This window comes from Manacus candei, unplaced genomic scaffold, assembly GCF_025592945.1.
Source record: "Manacus candei isolate 608988 ecotype Guabito, Panama unplaced genomic scaffold, ASM2559294v1 h1tg000151l, whole genome shotgun sequence".
Taxonomy (NCBI): Eukaryota; Metazoa; Chordata; class Aves; order Passeriformes; family Pipridae; genus Manacus; species Manacus candei.
In genome coordinates, this window is record NW_026138199.1 from 848,901 (window position 1) to 867,289 (window position 18,389).

General features: G+C 44.3%; 1 protein-coding gene across 1 annotated transcript; it reads right to left on the minus strand.

Moving 5' to 3' along the window:
• Positions 1-1,120: 1,120 nt before the first annotated feature.
• Positions 1,121-14,952, minus strand: STX12 (syntaxin 12). Its single transcript, XM_051772281.1, has 9 exons — positions 14,761-14,952; positions 11,373-11,442; positions 9,481-9,580; positions 7,588-7,725; positions 6,716-6,759; positions 4,727-4,832; positions 4,189-4,261; positions 3,939-4,021; positions 1,121-2,563 (listed from the first exon to the last, which is right to left on the minus strand). Exons 1-9 carry the CDS (start codon positions 14,867-14,869, stop codon positions 2,471-2,473), a joined length of 816 nt encoding a protein of 271 aa, XP_051628241.1. The 5' UTR covers positions 14,870-14,952; the 3' UTR covers positions 1,121-2,470.
• Positions 14,953-18,389: the final 3,437 nt, after the last annotated feature.

Below are 18,389 nucleotides of genomic sequence, written 5' to 3' on the forward strand. Positions count from 1 at the left end.
AGGGACAGGGACAGGGCTGAGCCGGGACAGCGCCGGGGAGAGGGACAGAGCTGAGCCGGGACAGCGCGGGGGACAGGGACAGGGCTGAGCCGGGACAGCGCCGGGGACAGGGCTGAGCTGGGACAGCGCCGGGGACAGGGACAGGGCTGAGCCGGGACAGCGCCGGGGACAGGGACAGGGCTGAGCCGGGACAGCGCCGGGGACAGGGACAGAGCTGAGCCGGGACCAGGGAAAAGCCTCCTCTCTCCGGGAGGCCGCAGCTGGCGCTCAGAGCCCGCACAGCCACCACGGGCACCAAGGAACGCCCATCCCTGCCCGGCGCCCTGGATACCCCTGAGTGTGTCCTGCGAGCCTCGGATCGGCGGAACACCCGTGTCCGAGCCGGGCACACTGCACTGCAGCCCCAGCCGGGGGGTGCCGATGGTGAGTTTTCACGCCCAGGAACCTCAGTCAAGACTGTTACAAAGGGCCTCTGCAGCAGTTGTGCTGCTCCGATCAACGATGGGCAGAGAGAGGAGGCAGTTCAGGCAGTTACAGCAACCCTGAGCCCCGAAACCTGGACCAGTGTCCTCAATTTCAGTTTCCAGAGGACTAAAACAGGCTAGAGGAAGGATGGAGCCTACAAATAATGCATCAATGCTCCCTTTTAGGCTTGGTGAGGAGGAAAGTGCTCTCATTCTGACACAGCAGTGTGACACCCAAAGGACTCTGCCCTGCAGCAGGCAGGCACAGACCAGCAGGCTCCACCCTTTTCGAGGAATACTTTAAAAAAGGAGCAGAACGACACACAGTTCCCTTGCTTTAAAGTCAGATTTTACTGTACAGGTTCAGCAAAGGTTCCAAGTTCTAGCAACAGGCAAATAGTCAAAGCTGACCCAACACTGCTCTGGGGCATGAGATTAATTTTTCTGGGATCAGCTACTGTACAGGACTTTGCACAGGAGTACTGCGTGTGCCCTCGTGAAAGGAATTACGTGTTTTCACCTACAAATCAGGACCACTGAACTAAAGCTACAGGAGACACTACTGTGCTGATGTAAAGTCTTCTACTTTGCTTACAGAGGGAACTGCAAACACATCTGTGCCAGTGTCTAAAGTGCAAGAGAAAGGAGCTCTGACAGAGGCTTTTAAAAAGTGTTTATTGATGATTATTAGACGGAATGATGGCGCAATAGTGCAAACCACTGTGCAATTTGGGAGAACACTCCCTTCCCAGCTTTCACATTTACTTTATTATAGAGAAGACATGGAATAAAGATAAATACAAAATGGGTCAGTATGCTGCATTTACCACACTCCCTTGGGCTTTGGACAGATTATGGTTCCCTCAGTGCATGTCAGTTCAGAGCTACACAAAATGGGGAGTGGCTGCTGTGTTCTGCCCAGCTCTCTGAGCTGGAACCAGCAATCTTTTCATTTGCACACACATCCTCAGTCTGAAAATCCTAGCACTTCACTCAGCCAGTTTCTGCACTTTCTGTTTCATAAAGAATGGAAAATACCAGATGATCACAAGCCACATATAATATTTACTAACACACTACAAGTGAGCATCAAAAGTGCTACAGAAGCAAGATTTCTGCGAACACTCATCTATCTTGCTAGCTTGTAAACTTAGGTGCCCACTTCCTCATCTTTGTGTGATTTTCTTCCTGAAAGCTTCTAAAACCAACTGGGAGTAGCAGCTAAACTTTGTATACCTAGTGCTTGACAGTCAGCATTGGAAGAGATTTATTTGTCCGCTAATACACAACCAGATAGTTTGTGTAAGGAAGTTGCATTGTTAGACTGTAAGTCAAACAACATTCTGTCCTCAAATGATGCATTTTGGGAAAAACTAACCTGCAACCACACCTAAAAAAATTAAACAACACAGTTACAAGTCTCAAGGCTAAACTGACCAGCACGCAGTGGTTCCAACCATCATCCACACATACTCTCCTTGCCTCTTGAATCTGTATCATCACCTTTCTCTTCAAGAGAATCTAGAACCACAGCCACCTGGAGACAATAAAACCATGGGGCAGATACTGGAGACTTTAGAAACTGCTGGATTTATGTAATGTGACTTGGTGGTGTGCTGTCTTTGAATGTCATTCTCATTCCAGTCCAACAAAGTTACCTACACATACAAAATGTTAAAGTTGTGCCACTTGTCAAAAACAAGACATCTCCAATTATTGATCACACTTCAGCCTACAGTTGGGACAAGAAATAATACATTACAGAAAGCAAAACCACAAGGTTTTAGTTACATAAAACAATATAATTTGTATATAAACTGATAAATACCATCTCCATGGTTCACTAATTCCAAATACTAGTTATCTGCACATTAGTTGCTAATATCTATTACTAGAAGTAGCTCCAGCTCGTGCTCTCAGGGTGGTCAATTCATCTCCGAGACTAGTCAGCTGGTTTGCTCTGAGAAAGAAATCTCAGCAGTGAGACTGGGTTCCATGGGAAGATTTCATTTGGTTGCCCGCCAGATAATCAATCCTATGATTAGACAGGCCACAGCAAGGCCCAACAACAGGATACAGATCTTCTTACGGGATTTCTTCTAATAAGAAAAGAAAAATAAGCCACTGACACCAGGAACAGTTGACAAGAGCTAAAAACAAGGCCACCATTCTGGTTACTGACTTTGGTGAACCAGAGCACTTGACACCCACAGTTACTCGAGAGAAGTACCCAATGTAGTCTGAACACTTTTACATGTTCCTTAAACTGCATGATTCTACAGAGGAATGTTTTTAGTTTTAGGAGTGCAACGGTCAAATTGATGCAGTTAAGTCAAAATGTGACAGGTTTTGCTTCTCTTAAGGAAAATACAAACCTCAGAGAAAGCCAAACCTTTCTAGCTATTTATATTTTTCAGGTAAGCCTAATCAAACTCCCAAGTAGTTCTCTGATACAATCTTCCCTTGGCCACTCAGGCTTGGTGTTGCATTTCTACAGTTTAAATGATTTCATGTACAGTTACTGTACTTGGATTTTGCAGCATTGCTCACTTTATTCATCACACGAAACTACAGTCAATCCACATACACCAAATATTTTTAACTTGGTATCTAAGGATATGAAGGTAGTTCTATATAACCACTTCCTTCTCCATCCAGAAAAAACACTTCCAAAACATGTCCAATAGCTCTCAAACTTAAATTTATATAAACACCTCAAAACTTTGTAAAGGAAGCCATGGAGAGAGACAATACTATTAAATGCTGCCACATGGTAAAAGCTACTTTTCTTCCTTGCATTTAACAGCGCTGGAGTTTTATTGCTTTCCAGCACCTCCCACTTAACAGCTTGGAAGAGTCCAATATTTATCTTGTGTGGAAGTCTGAAGTCCCAGCAGTGACTAAGCAGAACCCTTAGTCCCTCACAGAACCTGGACCTACAGGGACAAGGGTGATGAAGGGAACCTACAGAAAACATTGACTGTAACCCAACAATGAGAGCCACTGTGAGAGACCTGGTGGGACAGGGAGGACAGACTATGGGAGAGAAACTCAGCAGAAGGAAAGGAGTGCTGCAAATCCTAGTCACCAGAAGTTTCCCAAGTCCGGGCATGGATTTTTGCATGTCAGTGTCTTGGCTGATATGTTTACAAGTTGGATACAACAAAAGAATTTGTTCTTGTTTGTTCTGCTAACTCCTAAGAACAACAGACAGGTAAACACTTACACTTGCAGAGCACATTTATATGAAGGGTCAGACTGTCTCCTCTGAAGCAGAAGGTGAATTTCAATACTATGTTTTTGACTCAAATGCTTTATATATTCATTGCAGCCAATTTTGAATGAGTGCCAGCTTGCACAAGCTGGTTTTAATAACTAGTTTGGTGTGCTGCGGGCCTCAGTATGTGTCTTGCTCTGCCTGTTCCATTATTGCTCAACTATACACTGACAATAAAACAAGCACACAGAATTTACCTGATAATAGGCAGCTCTCTGTAACTGCTCACTGGCTCTTTCCACATGAACTTCTGCACTTTCCACATTTGCCTCTATGCTATCTATGGAAAAAACAAGAGAACTCACTGTAAAATATTTCAGAGCTTCAGTGTTTAAAAATTATAACCAGAAATACAATACTTCTAATGCAAAATACTGGAAAATTTAAACTACATAAGCAAAACTTGTAAGTGAACTAAGAAGAAACTTATTATCCAAATGCACTTACCAATCATATCTCCTTGGTCATGAATCATCATGGCTAAATCCTTAAATATCTGATTGACATCCAAAATGTCTGCCTGAGGACAACAATTTGACAAGTTACAGCAAACACTGGGTACAGTTTTTCTAATCCTCACTCAGTACCTCTTTTGACCATTGCTCAAAAGCTCACAATAGACACCAGCATTCGCTGACTGAGGTGCCTTGAAGTTACTCCCTGTGCAATTTGGGATTAACACAGGGGCCTACAATACTCCTGCTACTGAATATTTGTTTCATGCCACTAGCAATTAACCCAGTATGGAACTGAGATGAACACTGTAACGTGAGTTGCTCTGGCCATCTCTGAAGGACCACCAGTCAACACTGAAGGCAAATATATCCCTTCAACAGGAGCAGCAAGATTGATCTTGGCATCAATCCTCCCTACAAGGAACTCTGTTCCTCCACATTCAGCTCTCCTCAGCCCATCCCATTAGTTAGCACTGCACCCCTTTGATTTATCTCCCAATACTGTTAACTGTGCAGGAGCTACTGGTCACCTCTAATTGCCTGATTGCAGTTTCTCTTTCTTTAATGAGTTCAAGGTCCTGTTCAGTTATTGCCACATCTTCTTCCTGAGACTGCATTTGATTCCAATCTTCACCACTGCAAAGAGAGGGAAACAAAGTATGACTCTCTCTCTGACTACAGGTACTTCCACGCTGCATTTGTAGCAAAGCACCAGTGAGTTAAAAGAGTTTTCTACAGAACAACCTCCAGGGTTCTTGGCCCTTGCATTGTGCACAGGGACAGGACTAATTTGTGACAATGGTCACAAATTGGAACAATTGAAAAAAGGGACAGATCAGGGAAAGTGAAGAAACTGGAAAGCAGTTACATAGAACGCTCTGTTCTAGGATGTGACAGTTATCTACAGCACTAGAGAAGAAACCTGCTTATTTCAGTTCTGCTTTTCTTTTTTAATACTCGTACCTTCTTTCCTTCCTTCTTACCATCCCCCCAAAAGGAAGAAATCAGGGTAAATGTTTTGGTAGAGAGCAGCCTGCAAGCACATTATCAGAACAAAATGACACCTGACAAGCATCTGACAAAGATTCTTGCTTGCTATCTGGCATTGGAGATAAGATTTAAGTGTTTTAGTATTTTAATTCATTAGTCTAGTAAGAACTTCAAATTAAATTACACACCAAAAGAGATGTTAAAAACCAAGGAACTCTGCATCCCAGTCTACCTCTCTCCTGATGAGCTGGTTCTTCACAACTGCTGCAGAAGTTACACCAATTATAGTGGAGCCAGCACCTATAACACAAGGCCATCTCTATGTTCAGCTTAGAAAGTTCTTCAAGGGCAACATCTCCATCTTTTCAACAGAGAAGTGTGCCAGAAAGCACTATACCATTCCAGTGTTTGGAATACAACACTAAATAGTAAGTTTTAAAGCCTCAAAGTGCCTAAAAAATGAAGATAAACTACATGAGTAGGTCATGTAGCTGACCATTTCAGCAATTCAGCTCTGATGTGACTGTAGGGTTTGCATATCTTTAAAGCAGAAGTTTCTGGCACGTAGCACACAGGAACAGCTTTGAATGTGGAATAGCTGCTATGTGCCACCATCTCTCACTGAGCTAAGGGGCTCTGCATGAACAGGTACCTCTCTGGGTCCCATGGCTTTAGTGTGCAAGGCCTTCAAACTCATCCCAGCACCTGCATAACTCAACAGCCTGGGGCTTCACCCCCACCCCATGTGAAAGCCCAGGGCTAAGGAAGGGATGCACAACAGGCAGCTGAGCAGATGAAGGACAGTTTGCAGGGGGAGGATGTATAGCTGAGACAGGTAAGCAAAGTCTCTTGATTCAGAAAGTGGAAGGATTTATACAGATAGGGCCAACAGATTTCAGCCCAGCTGACACAGTAACCACAGACACTTCTGAAGGCTCTCTGGTTCTCTTTGCCACACTGGAGAGTTGATGTAACATTTTGCAAAGCTATCTACCATGCAGGCACACTGTTACTGCAGAAGCAACACAACTGTCTGACAGGTGACAGTAATGCTGTCTTGTTGTGCATGTTTTAGGATTAGATTGTCATTGCATAATGTTCCAGGGCTTCTGAATTTTAGGCAGCCTAATCTGCTACTCTGCAATAGCTCCAACTGGGCTGCTGGAGAACACCCAAACCCATGAAATAAATATGCTGCTCTCTGTGGAAAGAGTCACAGTGAGTGAAATCCTGTCTGGTAATCTTGTGCTTACAGGCCAGAAAACCAGGAGCTCCAGCTGCCACATCCTAAGGACAGTACAATTCCCCTCAGGGGAGTAATCACACTATCTATATTTAAGGAAGATAAAATACTGTCACATGCAGTTAATTTTCTACACTGTATATTACATGTGCTGTAATAATTGCTTTTCAACTCCTTTTGCTTTCCATTCAGCCAGCAGAGTCTGGCCCGAGTTACAATAACAGATCTTACCATAAAAATTTTAGGTATATGTAGTGAAAACCTCAAGAGTACGAGAAGTTATTACCTATCAAATGAAACAAGCTGTTCTTCTCTGAACCGCTCATCAGCCTGGAAGAGATAAATGAGTCATTAGTCTCACAGACTACCAGGACCACTCACAAAATCACCAGCAGCATCTTAAAGACCAAAGCACATGCTGTTCAGAGTGTTCTTGGAGAATCCCACTGTCACTGCAGATTTAACTTTCAGATTTAGCTTTCGGATTTAACTCAAGTTAACTGAATGACCAAAAACAGCCAGTCCATGTCCTTGGATCAGCTGTCAGTGTTTGTCACTTTCTTTCCCAACACAAAGCAAAACATTTAGAGCATAATCCAACAGATAAATGTGTTCCCTTGCAGACATTAAGAATGCAGAGCTAACACAAAGCCCCGAGGCAAGGGGAGGGAAATGCCTTCACTGGCCTCTTTATTACGAATTCTTAGTAGCCAAAGGGGTTATCAAAACATAACAGGGAAAAGGTTTGAACACACATTGGAGATATTAGCAGGACAGAAGCTATAAGAATATAAAGCACCATAGTGTGACATTTAAGATGTAATTTAAGGTGTGGTAAGCTTCCATTTGAACTCTTAAATTTTACAGCCTAGGGCTGACAGCAAGTGGAGAGTAGCCTGCAATACTTTCCTATTCACTGTATTTTGACTCCCCATCTCATCCTCCACAACACTTGCAACTACCAGGATTCCTTCCCTCCTCTACATGGACAAGGAGCACACTGAAACGAGAGATTACTTACAACAGCTGGAATGGCAAAACGAATACACCAAGGGTCAGCTGCACTCAGTGAGGTGTCAGTAGACAGACAGGAGGTTGGAAGGCAAGTACAAGATCTCTTGGAAGACTCATTGTTCCAAAATTCCCATGAATACTTACAGAGATCCGGGAGCCAGCTCTCGCCCTTGCCACGGTCTCCTTTTCCTTCTCTGACACTCGCCTCTGCACTGCCTGGAAGTTATTTAAGGCCGCGGAGAAGTCATTCATCAATCGTTCTTTCTGAAGCCTCTGCTGGCGCTGAGGAATTGAAACACAAACAAGTGTTCAGACATTTCCATTCATTATAAAGTGACTGTCAGGCTCTCAAAACCCACCATAACAATAACAATGAATACTGGCATTCATTGATCTTTTGGTTCCAACAGTCTGAGGCACTGGAGAGAATAAAAAGTCCACCAAGTTTTAATTCCTTATCACAAATGCTCCACGCCTTGCCCACTGCAGGACAGTTTTGTGCAACAAAGTTCTCCAATTTCAATCTAGTTTCAAGTCTGGAGTAGAGAGGTCTTCTAGACCAGTACTTTTATTCAAATCACATTCCAATAATCCACCACATTTAATTATGTGCATTTTGGTTATCTACAACTCTTTTAGCCTCCATTCCTCTACTCAGCCAACTTCATAGTACTTCTTACCACACTAATGACTTCTTACCAGAACTAATGACAACACCCATTTTCCCAGTCTCCTAAGCTGTCTCTCCCAGCCATGCCACACTGTTGTTATTAGATCAGATAACATCCTTACTCCTGATAACCATTTCAGTTTATCTTTTCTCCAAATACACTAGTTGCAATAGTGCTTTTCATCCTCAATTTACAGTGTCAACTTATTTAGCTTCCATAGAACATGTCCTCTGAGTTTGTGACATCCCAGAGATGGGAAACGAGTAGCTGTGGAAAAGCTTGTCCCAAGGACACTCAATACTAGGTCAGTTCTCATGTTTTCTGATAGAAAGATTTGCAACAGCTGGCTCAAACTGTGGGCTTTCCAGGACTGTAATCCTGCAATGAGCTTGTATCAGTTCAACACTCATTTCAAGGAAATAAATCTCTTCAATTATATTTTTTTCTGTAATAAGCCACTACAGCATCCTCATAATACACTACAGCTTCCATCTGAGCCCTCTGAAGCAACAACCCTTCTGCCAGAGCAGTCTCTGAGTGTGCTGTGCTCCAGCTCCTGCAGATTTTGACTGAATTTTCCCTGGGCTGCATTCACTGACATGCACATGACAGGATTTTGTTCATCACAGGAAGATTAACAGAAAAATATTTGCTGAACAAACCAGCAAAACACGGCCATGTTTCCAACTAGCATATAAACCTTTAAACACAAAAACAGACCAAAACAACATCTGCTGACCCACATCCCCAGATCATCCCACAACAGCATCACAAAAACACGAGGTGGTGGATTAACATGAACAGCACAGGACTGTCCCTTCCCTTTCCCATAGGGAGGGGGAACTCCAACTACTGTTTGGTAAGAGATAAAATCATAATCTTTGCCTTGTTATATTTTGCTTTATTCAAATATGAGCAAGGTGAGTCAGCTTCTCCCCTTCCCCCACTAATAAATCACATGCAAGGGAAAGCTTTCTGGCATGATCCATCTCATACTGACAGGCAGTTTGCTCTGAGTTCTCATCCTAAAACACTGCCTTGTACCACCAGGGACTTTGTAAACAAGATTATTTTTCAGAAATTTACTCAGAAAACCAGAATTGCATACTAAGCTCTCCCTGAACATTTAGGGTCTCTTATTCTCATGTGAGAAAGTTTAATACTTATTTGCCCCTGGGAAATAGTGTCACATAAGCAGCCAGGATGCAGTCAGTTTAATGAGTTTCCCTACTTCACTAACGTCCTTCATTCTAAAAGGCTACTGTCTCTTCAGCTGTGCCAGTTTAGGCTTTGGGAGGTTGTGGTCCATGCTAATTTCATTAAATGAGTGATCTAGAAATATGTCCAGAAAATTCTGCCTGCCTACCTGTTCAGAAGCAGACAGGGGAAGTGGCAGAGACCCCAACTCCTTGAGATATTCATTGGTCTCTTTGGCAAGGCGGTTTGCAGAGTGCTGCAGCTGTTGCCTGAAAAAAAGTTCAAAAGCACTTACACAAGGTCTACCTAAAAAGCAGTCTCTGAGCATTTTAGCGTCCAAAATGATGACTAAATAGGGGTTCTGAGATCACAGAGCTTTACAGTAGGTGTTTTTCCAACCTAAAGGATCAGAGATATATGTTTAGTTTTTAATATCAACTTGACTCTGAACTACATTTTTAAAAAATATTCAAATAATTTCTGTGCTCCCTGCTAACTAGTATAATTCAGTAGTTTTAAAAATACATTTTTCTCCAATGGCATAAGAAAGAAACAACTTTATTCAGTGAACGTAATCCCTCTATAAGGGTCAATTCTTTGTAGTACCAATTAGTAATTAATTGTTTACTTGACAACCACCAACTCTATGGTTAAATACATATTTGATAAAAGTACAGGGACTCTGAAATATTAAGTTCTTCCTTCTTGTGAAAAATAATGGTCAGAAAGAGGAATGATACGTCATCTACTTAAGGAATTGCAAGGCTTTCCCTTGAGCCTTTATGTTTTCCAACAACATTATTATTTGAAGCTTATTTTTGCAAAGTGCCTAATACTAATACACAAAAACTACACTGTAAACCAGGATGACACAAAATACTAAAACAAGAAACGATTTCTTTTGCATTCAATGGGTACAAGATGCTGAAGTGAAAGTCACATACCCAGCCAGTAGATATGTAAATGGAGGCATTCAGGCTCTGTTTTTGTCCAAGTTGCATATGTGAGCGGAACAAACCATCCCTGTATTTTGGTAGTAAGTTTGTATGGCAGCTGACAATTTGTGGGGTTCAGCCACTCTGACCTCAAAGAGGAGAGATTATGCCACTTCTACAGTGACATCAAATGGAAAAGCATTTGTTTGGTCACCAGTGATTAGTTCTTTAATCTACCGATTAAATAGAGATTGAGCCAACTGAGAAGCTCAAGGAAGCAAATCCCTTTCTCTCCTAACTGGGCTCTGATCTCATCCTTCAAACGTGGGGTATGTAGCTTCCACCACAAGTCATGAACTTATCAAAAAAATCAGCTATTATAAAAACCAGGAAAGTTGTACATTCAGAGATTCAAGGTACAGTCGCATGAAAAGAGAATAGAACTGACTTCCAAGTTTTCTTTGATGACCCTCTGGAAATGATTCTTTTTATAACTCGCTATTTATGCTTTATGAATTTGTGAAAGATGCACAGACACAGAGAGTCTCTGTTCAGTCTCTCCAGGAGTCAGTTTGGACAACAGCTGTTTAAACATCTTCTAGTTCGTCCCCCACTGGCATATTATTCCTCTGAAATTACATGTGACATTTTGGCTGCCATATAGGATTGCTAATCTTTCTACTGCCTAAATCCATCTGTACTACAAGCTACTCTTTCACCATAATTATGGGGATTCATTGGTCTCATGTGAGGACCAAGTACCTACTATGGCGTTCATTTCTTCTAAACCACAAGTGAAGCTACTGTGGCTACTCCTCAGAGGACAGCCAATGCTAATGCATGGCTGGGGTACTACTACTTTTAAAATAAACTATAGAAAAGCTATATAGAAGAACAATATAGAACCCTACCTATCCAGCAGTTTTGAATGGCTTTGCCTGAGTCCTGCAGAAACACTTTAATTTGCCCAGTAAACTACTTAATGCAGCTACTCATTTTGGGTTTGAAGGACTGTACTAAATCTATCTCATAAAGCATTTCCCCACAGCAAGTAACCCAGTTCCTCTAAGAATACAGGGAGAAATCAAAGAGGACCTACACCGATGTTTGCTTATTTAATACTTACAAGTTCTCCTGAAGCTTGCTGGAATCCTGCTTTGTTCCCAGCTGGCTCATCAAATTCTTTATCTGAGCAGCTGAAGATAAAGAGATCACAAGATGAGTCAGTAAGACAAGTTCTAATGTATTTTATTCCTTCTTGAATGTATTCTTTTAGCTTTAAAAGGATTTATTTCAATGTTTGACTTAACTCAAGCTAGTAAGACAACACTTACATTCTTTGCTTTAAATATTTGTATATACAAATATCTTAAAAGTTAATGCCAAGAGGATGGGGCCCAACTCTTCCCAGTGATGCCCAGTGACAGGACACAGAGCAACAGGCACAACTGAAACACAGGAAGTTCCATCTAAATATGAGGAAAAATTCCTTAGCTGTGAGGGTGTCAGAGCCCTGGAACAGGCTGCCCAGAGAGGCTGTGGAATCTCCTTCCCTGGAGATATTCAAACCCTGCCTGGACACCATCCTGCACAACCTGCTCTGGGGGAACCTGTGTTAGCAGGAGTTGGACCAGATGAACTCCAGAGGTCCCTTCCAACCCCAGGTGTTCTGGGATTCTGTGAAATGCAAATGTACATTAAACACCCCTACCTAGACATGATTCAGCCTAACAAACTTTCAGACAAGAAAGTGGTAGTGAGGCACAGATACCCTGACGACAAGTCTGTGGAGCTAAAACGTTGTGCTCTCCTCTTCCTCAACCTTTTCAGACCAATTAACAGAGCTGACTACTTCTATCAGCCTTGCTATTTCTGTATTTTAGGCTATCATTGCTGCAGAACAGCTTCACTATGCTACATTGCCACTTTTACATATTTTTAAGTTACTTAAATTATTACAACTCTGTTAAAAAAAAAACAAAACAAAACAACAATGACCAAGGATTGCTATCAGTTTCAAAAAAACACCCAACCAAACTTGAATTTTTCTACTCATGATAGCCCAAACCTTTCACAATACTGGCACAAACAATCTTTCAAGAACAGAGATAGCAATGTGCACTTCACAGTTGGCCTTCATCAATTTGAAATCATGTTGTAGTGCAAGTTCAAGACCTCCTTCTTCCCATCTCCTGTGTTTTTCCACTGTTTTCCTTGTGTAGGCATTAGTGACCATGAAACCACACAACAAATCACATCAAACCATTAACTTACCTAAAAGACAAGTAGCATTTTCTCTCCCCACTCCCTCTACCTTAGAATACTTTTTTGACAGATCAAGAAGCTGATCCACTTTATTCTGCAGCAGCACAGTTTTTATCATTACTGAAGTGCTTGGCTCAGCACTTACAAGAGCAGCACAAAGATTGATCAGCTCAAATCGATCGTGAAATCATATGTTATCACATCACCACTGAGAGGCAAGACCAAGGAGGGTCACTCTAATATAGTTCCATAGGCAGCTGAACTGAATTACCCTGTGAGTTTAACAAGAGCTTCTTCCAATTCAGTGAAATCCTCCTGTATTACTTGTGCTTTCAGCCTGGAGCCTCTGCACTGGATTAAATGTGTTGCTGGAGAAACATCAGATCCCTACAACGGCCACTTCTTTTCAAGTGATGTCCAACAGCTTATAAGAAAGGCAGCTCAGCTAAGGCTGCAATATGAGCTAATCAGTAATAAGCCAGTAATTAGCTTTTGCATCCACTGAGGGTATTCTCATTGAGAATTCCAGACTTCTATTAGGTCATACAATGAGGAGCTGGCAACTTCTTTTACTCTGAGCTTGGCTTCCAGCAAGCAAGACTGCACATATTTCACAGCTCTGTCAGACACAGGAAGGTCAGAAAAATTCCTAGACAGGTTGGTGACAAATGGAACAGGGACTGCACTGTGTATGCAGATGTCAAGGACTTGGCAAATGGCATTTGTGCCATAATGCCCAGACACCCTGAGACCTATTTTTCTCCACTGGGGGAGATTCTTGCACAGTCCCATTTCCAGGCCAGGCAATGTGCTGTTTGTCCTGCCCTGAGCCAGGTTCAGCAGTTTGCTTTGCTTGGTTTATCTCGGCCAACAGCAACACACAGTCTATAAAAAAATAAGAGGAAAGTGTCTGAGAAACCATAGGAAGGGGCTGGAGCTCTTTATTCTTTGGATATGTACCAACACAGAGAGCCCCCTCAGCCAACAGTTTTCAGTCACCAAGACCTTTTAATTCCATGTACTCACTATCAAACAACTAAGATTACTTAAAACACTTCAATGTCTGCCCTAGCTGCAGGACTCTTACATTATCTGAGCAAGCAACAGTTTTGCCAACTCAGGCCACCAGTTTTCTGTACATTTTGTGTGAAATGCTCACTCTAGAGAGATTTTCCAAAGGAGTGTATAATACTCAGCTGTGCCTACTGTTCGCTCTTTTCCTGAGGGAATGAAAGGAGAAATGAGGATAGCCTTAAGGCTTCAATGTATCTTTCTCCTAGGCCTGAATGGAAAGCTTTTATATTACGTGTAATGAAGTTAACTACTGTAACATTAAGTCAGATGTTCTGTGAGTTCCCACCCACCTCGATAAAACTCTAAGGCTATTTGTTTCATTTGAGATGGGCAGTGCACGGAGATAGGATGGCTGCGGGTCATAAGACAGCAAAGCCTGTCCTATGAGAGAGAAGCTGAGCTGCTTAGAACAGGAGGCTCACTGAAGTCCCATGGAAAGGAGAAAGAGTGTGAAGAAGAAGAAAAAAAAAAGGGAATAAAACAAAGGAAAAAAAACTAGACAAGCCATGTTATTTGGTGAGATTTGAAGCAGTTCAGCTATGTCTATACCAAGAGGAAATGAACATGACTAACCAAAGCAGTTTCAGTGATATTAACAGCTTTGTATAATCAGAGAATTCACCGACTTTCTGAGGAACCAAAATGTTCCACTGACCTTGCCCCTAAAAACTCGCATGGCTACTTGAACAATTAATGCCCTTTTCAGTAAAGGCTGTATCCTTTGGAAGGCTCATACCAAAGACTCTTTCGGAAGTGACTCCTTTAACGAGCAGCATCTCGGCGCTCAGCACCGAGATTTCTACGATTAGCTCACATTCCGATAACTTTCTCTAATGACAACCACGCGACCAAGAAACAGCCACGCCACGTCCCCAGGGACACCCTTCTGGGGAGCGGGACCCTGGCACAGCAGCTGCTCCGGGCGCGGCGGCTCCTCGGGCTCCCGCTGCCCCCGGGGCCCCTCCCTGGGGCCGGCCAGCTGTCGGTGCCACTCGGTGACAGGGGCACAGACCCCACCGAGAGCAGGGCTGGGGAACACCCGGGTGGAGCCGGGCCCCAGCTGGGCCCGTCCGGGGTCCGCCCGCCCCGGGCACCCCCGCCCGGCCCCGCCCAAGGAGGCTCTGCCGCTCCGGCTCCCGCAGCGCCCCGGCCCCGCCCGGCCCCGCCGCACTCACTGTACTGCGCGATGCGCTGCACGTTGCCGCTGCATGTCTGGATGATGCCGCCGAAGTCCCGCGGCGGGGCGGGCGCGGGACCCCGCGGGTCCAGCGGCCCGAACGACATGGCCGGGCCGGGCCGAGCGAGCGCGGCCGCCGCGCCGCGCACAGCGACCGCCCCGCGCCTGCGCCGCCACCGCGCCTGCGCCCTCAGGGTAGCGGGGGGAGCCCGCCCGGGCTGAGGGGAGGGGAGGGGAGGGAAGGGGAGGGGAGGGAAGGGGAGGGGAGGGGAGGGAAGGGGAGGGGAGGGGAGGGGAGGGGAGGGGAGGGGAGGGGAGGGGAGGGGAGGGAAGGGGAGGGGAGGGGAAGGGGACGGGAATAGGACGGGGCGGCAGAGCTATCGAATCACCGGGAGTGGAGGAGACCTTAGGGATCATCCAGTCCCACTACCTGCCCAGCGCTACCGCTGTAACCCCTGAACCACCGCACCGCGTCACCCAGCGCCTCGTGAACACCTGGAAGGACGGTGACTCCACCACCTCCCCGGGCAGCCCCTGCCAACAACTGACCACCCCAACAGTGACAACATTTCTGTAGTACCTGAGTCTCCCCTATCTCAGCTTAAGACCATTTCCTTGGTGCTCTGACCGGGGACACGGCAGAAGAGACCGGCCCGCACCTCACTCACCGCAGCCTCCTGTCAGGGGGCTGTGGAGAGCGATGAGGTCCCCCCTGAGCCTCCTCCACAGAAAACAAACTCAGCTCCCTCAGCCATTCCTCATAAGACATGTTTTTCTAGACCTTTCATGAGCCTTGTTGCCCTTCCCTGGACACGCTTCAGCCCCTCAATGTCCCTTTTGCAGTGAGGGGCCCAGAACTGAGCGCAGTGCTCGAGGTGCCCCAGCAGTGCCCAGTACAGGATCAGTCACTTCCCTGGTCCTGCTGCCACACCATTCTCAGTACAGGCCAAATCAGCCCAGCCCAGGGTGAGGGCTGGTGTGGCAACCAGTAACAATGCTTTCAAATAATGCTTTCAAATCAAGAGTAAAGGAGCTTAAGTGAACATCCATTTCTGCTCTCTGCTGCAGAAGCTGCAGTATTTTAAGTAATTAAAGTACATCTAATCTTTAAATAAAAAATCAGAGGTCATGCCATGTAAAAATGAAGGAAGTCAGTGTACATGTGATTAAAATGTAGAGTGTAAATATTTCTTTGAGAAATGCTTGATACAACAACAAACTTCTAATTCCAGAAGTGTCCACAACAGGTCAAAATTGTGGTAAATATGGAGCAGGGTCATGGATGAAACTTGTATAGAAGAGAAGAGAAGGCTTCAGGGTGACTTTGTTGTGGCCTTCCAGTGCCTAAAGAGGCTCCATGAGAGAACAGGAGAAGAAGTTTGGACAAGGACATGGAGTGATAGGACAAGAAGGAATGACTTCCCACTGCCAGAGGGCAGGATTAGATGGGATATTGGGAAGAAAATTCTTCCCTGTGAGGGTGGGGAGGCCCTGGCACAGGTTGCCCAGAGAAGCTGTGGCTGCCCCATCCCTGGAAGTGTCCAAGGCCAGGTTGGACGAGGCTTGGAGCAACCTGGGCTAGTGGAAGGTGTCCCTGCCCATGGCAGGGGGTGGAACAAGGTGATCTTTAAGGTTCCTTCCAACCCATACCATTCTGGGATTCTTTAAATAGATATTTATTCAACTTAATGCATGTGAGCAGTTTGTTGAAGTTGGTTTGACATGGTTTGCTTGAAGCAGCCTGGAGGCAAATATTTGCAGGTCCCAAACTGTTAAAACACTTGTTCACAGTCATCAAATCTTTGGTGAGCACAAACAGGGCTTCTGAAAAAGAAGACCAGCAGTGGAGAGGGCACCATTTGTGACAGAAACTAATTTGAAATAGAATGTAGTAAATTCCAATTAACAGTACTACACATTTTAATGATGCACTGCTTTTTACTCTGTTTAAGACATGAACAAACTAGAACCTGCATTAACAAACTGGAACTTGCTTTTCAGCTTCGTAAGTATTCTAGGAGAAACAACCCTCATCTCTCAAAAACTATATTTCTAAAAAAGGCTTTGTAAAATAAATGTAAGTAAAGCAAACATATGGGGGTGTTGGACTGCAGTAGTAAGTAATTTGGACTCTTACATACACAAAATAAGCAAACCATTGTCAGAAGATGAAAATACACTTTAAAGAAAAGAAGCAGCACTTTAAAAGGGTTTTCTTTGTCTGTTGACAGAAGGCTACTGTGAAAATCCCAATCCCTGTCTTGGTTGCATTGAATTCATGTTTCCTGAAGATCTGTAATGAGGCTGGAGTTGTTTGGCTGCAGGTGAATGTACAGTATGTTCTCCTGGATGACCTGTTCCTGTGAAAGACTGTCTATGTTAGTGTGGCATGTTTGTGGTGATAAAATCCCACACTCCCTCCCTCGCTTTGAAGAATAACAACTCTCATCTGAGACAAGAGGAGATATTTTTCTTTCTCTTTTGTTCTGCATTTTCAGTGTCAGCTCAGAAGGGGTGACAGAAAAAAGCCAGTCACTTGAAGATGGACGTGCTTTATTGTGGAAGTTTCTGGCCTGATAATTTACACATGATAGTGTCTGGTTGAACAGCGCCAGTGTCTTCTCTAGGTGCTTTTGTGTGCTGGGAGTTGGGATTTGATGAGACTTTTTTGGGAAGACCAATAAAAATGTTGATTCCAAAAGAAGGAAATGTCTGGGTCATGATTTCACTGCACACATTGGGGGGGAGGAAGGGAGCTCAGCTCAATGTTCATGCTGGCTATTTCCCACTCTACACACATCCATCACCATCAGGCATAACTGTTAGACTGCAAAATCAATCTGTGTTGTGTCCCTGGATCCCCCAGCTCCAGTTCTGTCCATCCCTGTAGAAAAAGTAAAGCTTGGTTGTAAGAAAAAAAATTTACAGTGGTTTTAAGTTGGGGAATTTATTCAGTGTTTGAATAATCAATTCTTTAAATGCAGAATTGCCAGTGTCTTCTTTCTCACACTTCTTCAATGAAATGGGACCAGCTAAAGAGAAATGAATCCTGCAGACCAAATGAGGAATAGAAGAATGACTCACAGATCACGGGGGTCACCTCTCAGGTGTAAGGCAGCTTGTGGCACACACAATTCAGTGTGATGTGCAAGTCGTTCATCTGTGCTCGCTGCTTCACAATCCCTTTGGGATTGAACCTGCGCTGCTCTTCTGCTGACAGTGGGAATTCTTCTCCCAGCAGTGGGAATTCATCCTACTTTCTAGAGGTACCTAAAAAAACTCCAGCCCTCCAAGAGAGGTTAGTCCTTTCTCAGTGGTAGACTTCTCCCACAAGAAACTGTCAAGGGGAGCAACAGAGGGTGACAGTGAGAGCAGAAACATGTGAGGCCAGGAAGGATAGGCTGGATCACACACATGTGAGGCCAGGAAGGATAGGCTGGATCACACACATGTGAGGCCAGGAAGGACAGGCTGGATCACACACATGTGAGGCCAGGAAGGACAGGCTGGATCACACACATGTGAGGTGAGGAAGGATAGGCTGGATCACACACATGTGAGGTGAGGAAGGATAGGCTGGATCACACACATGTGAGGCCAGGAAGGATAGGCTGGATCACACACATG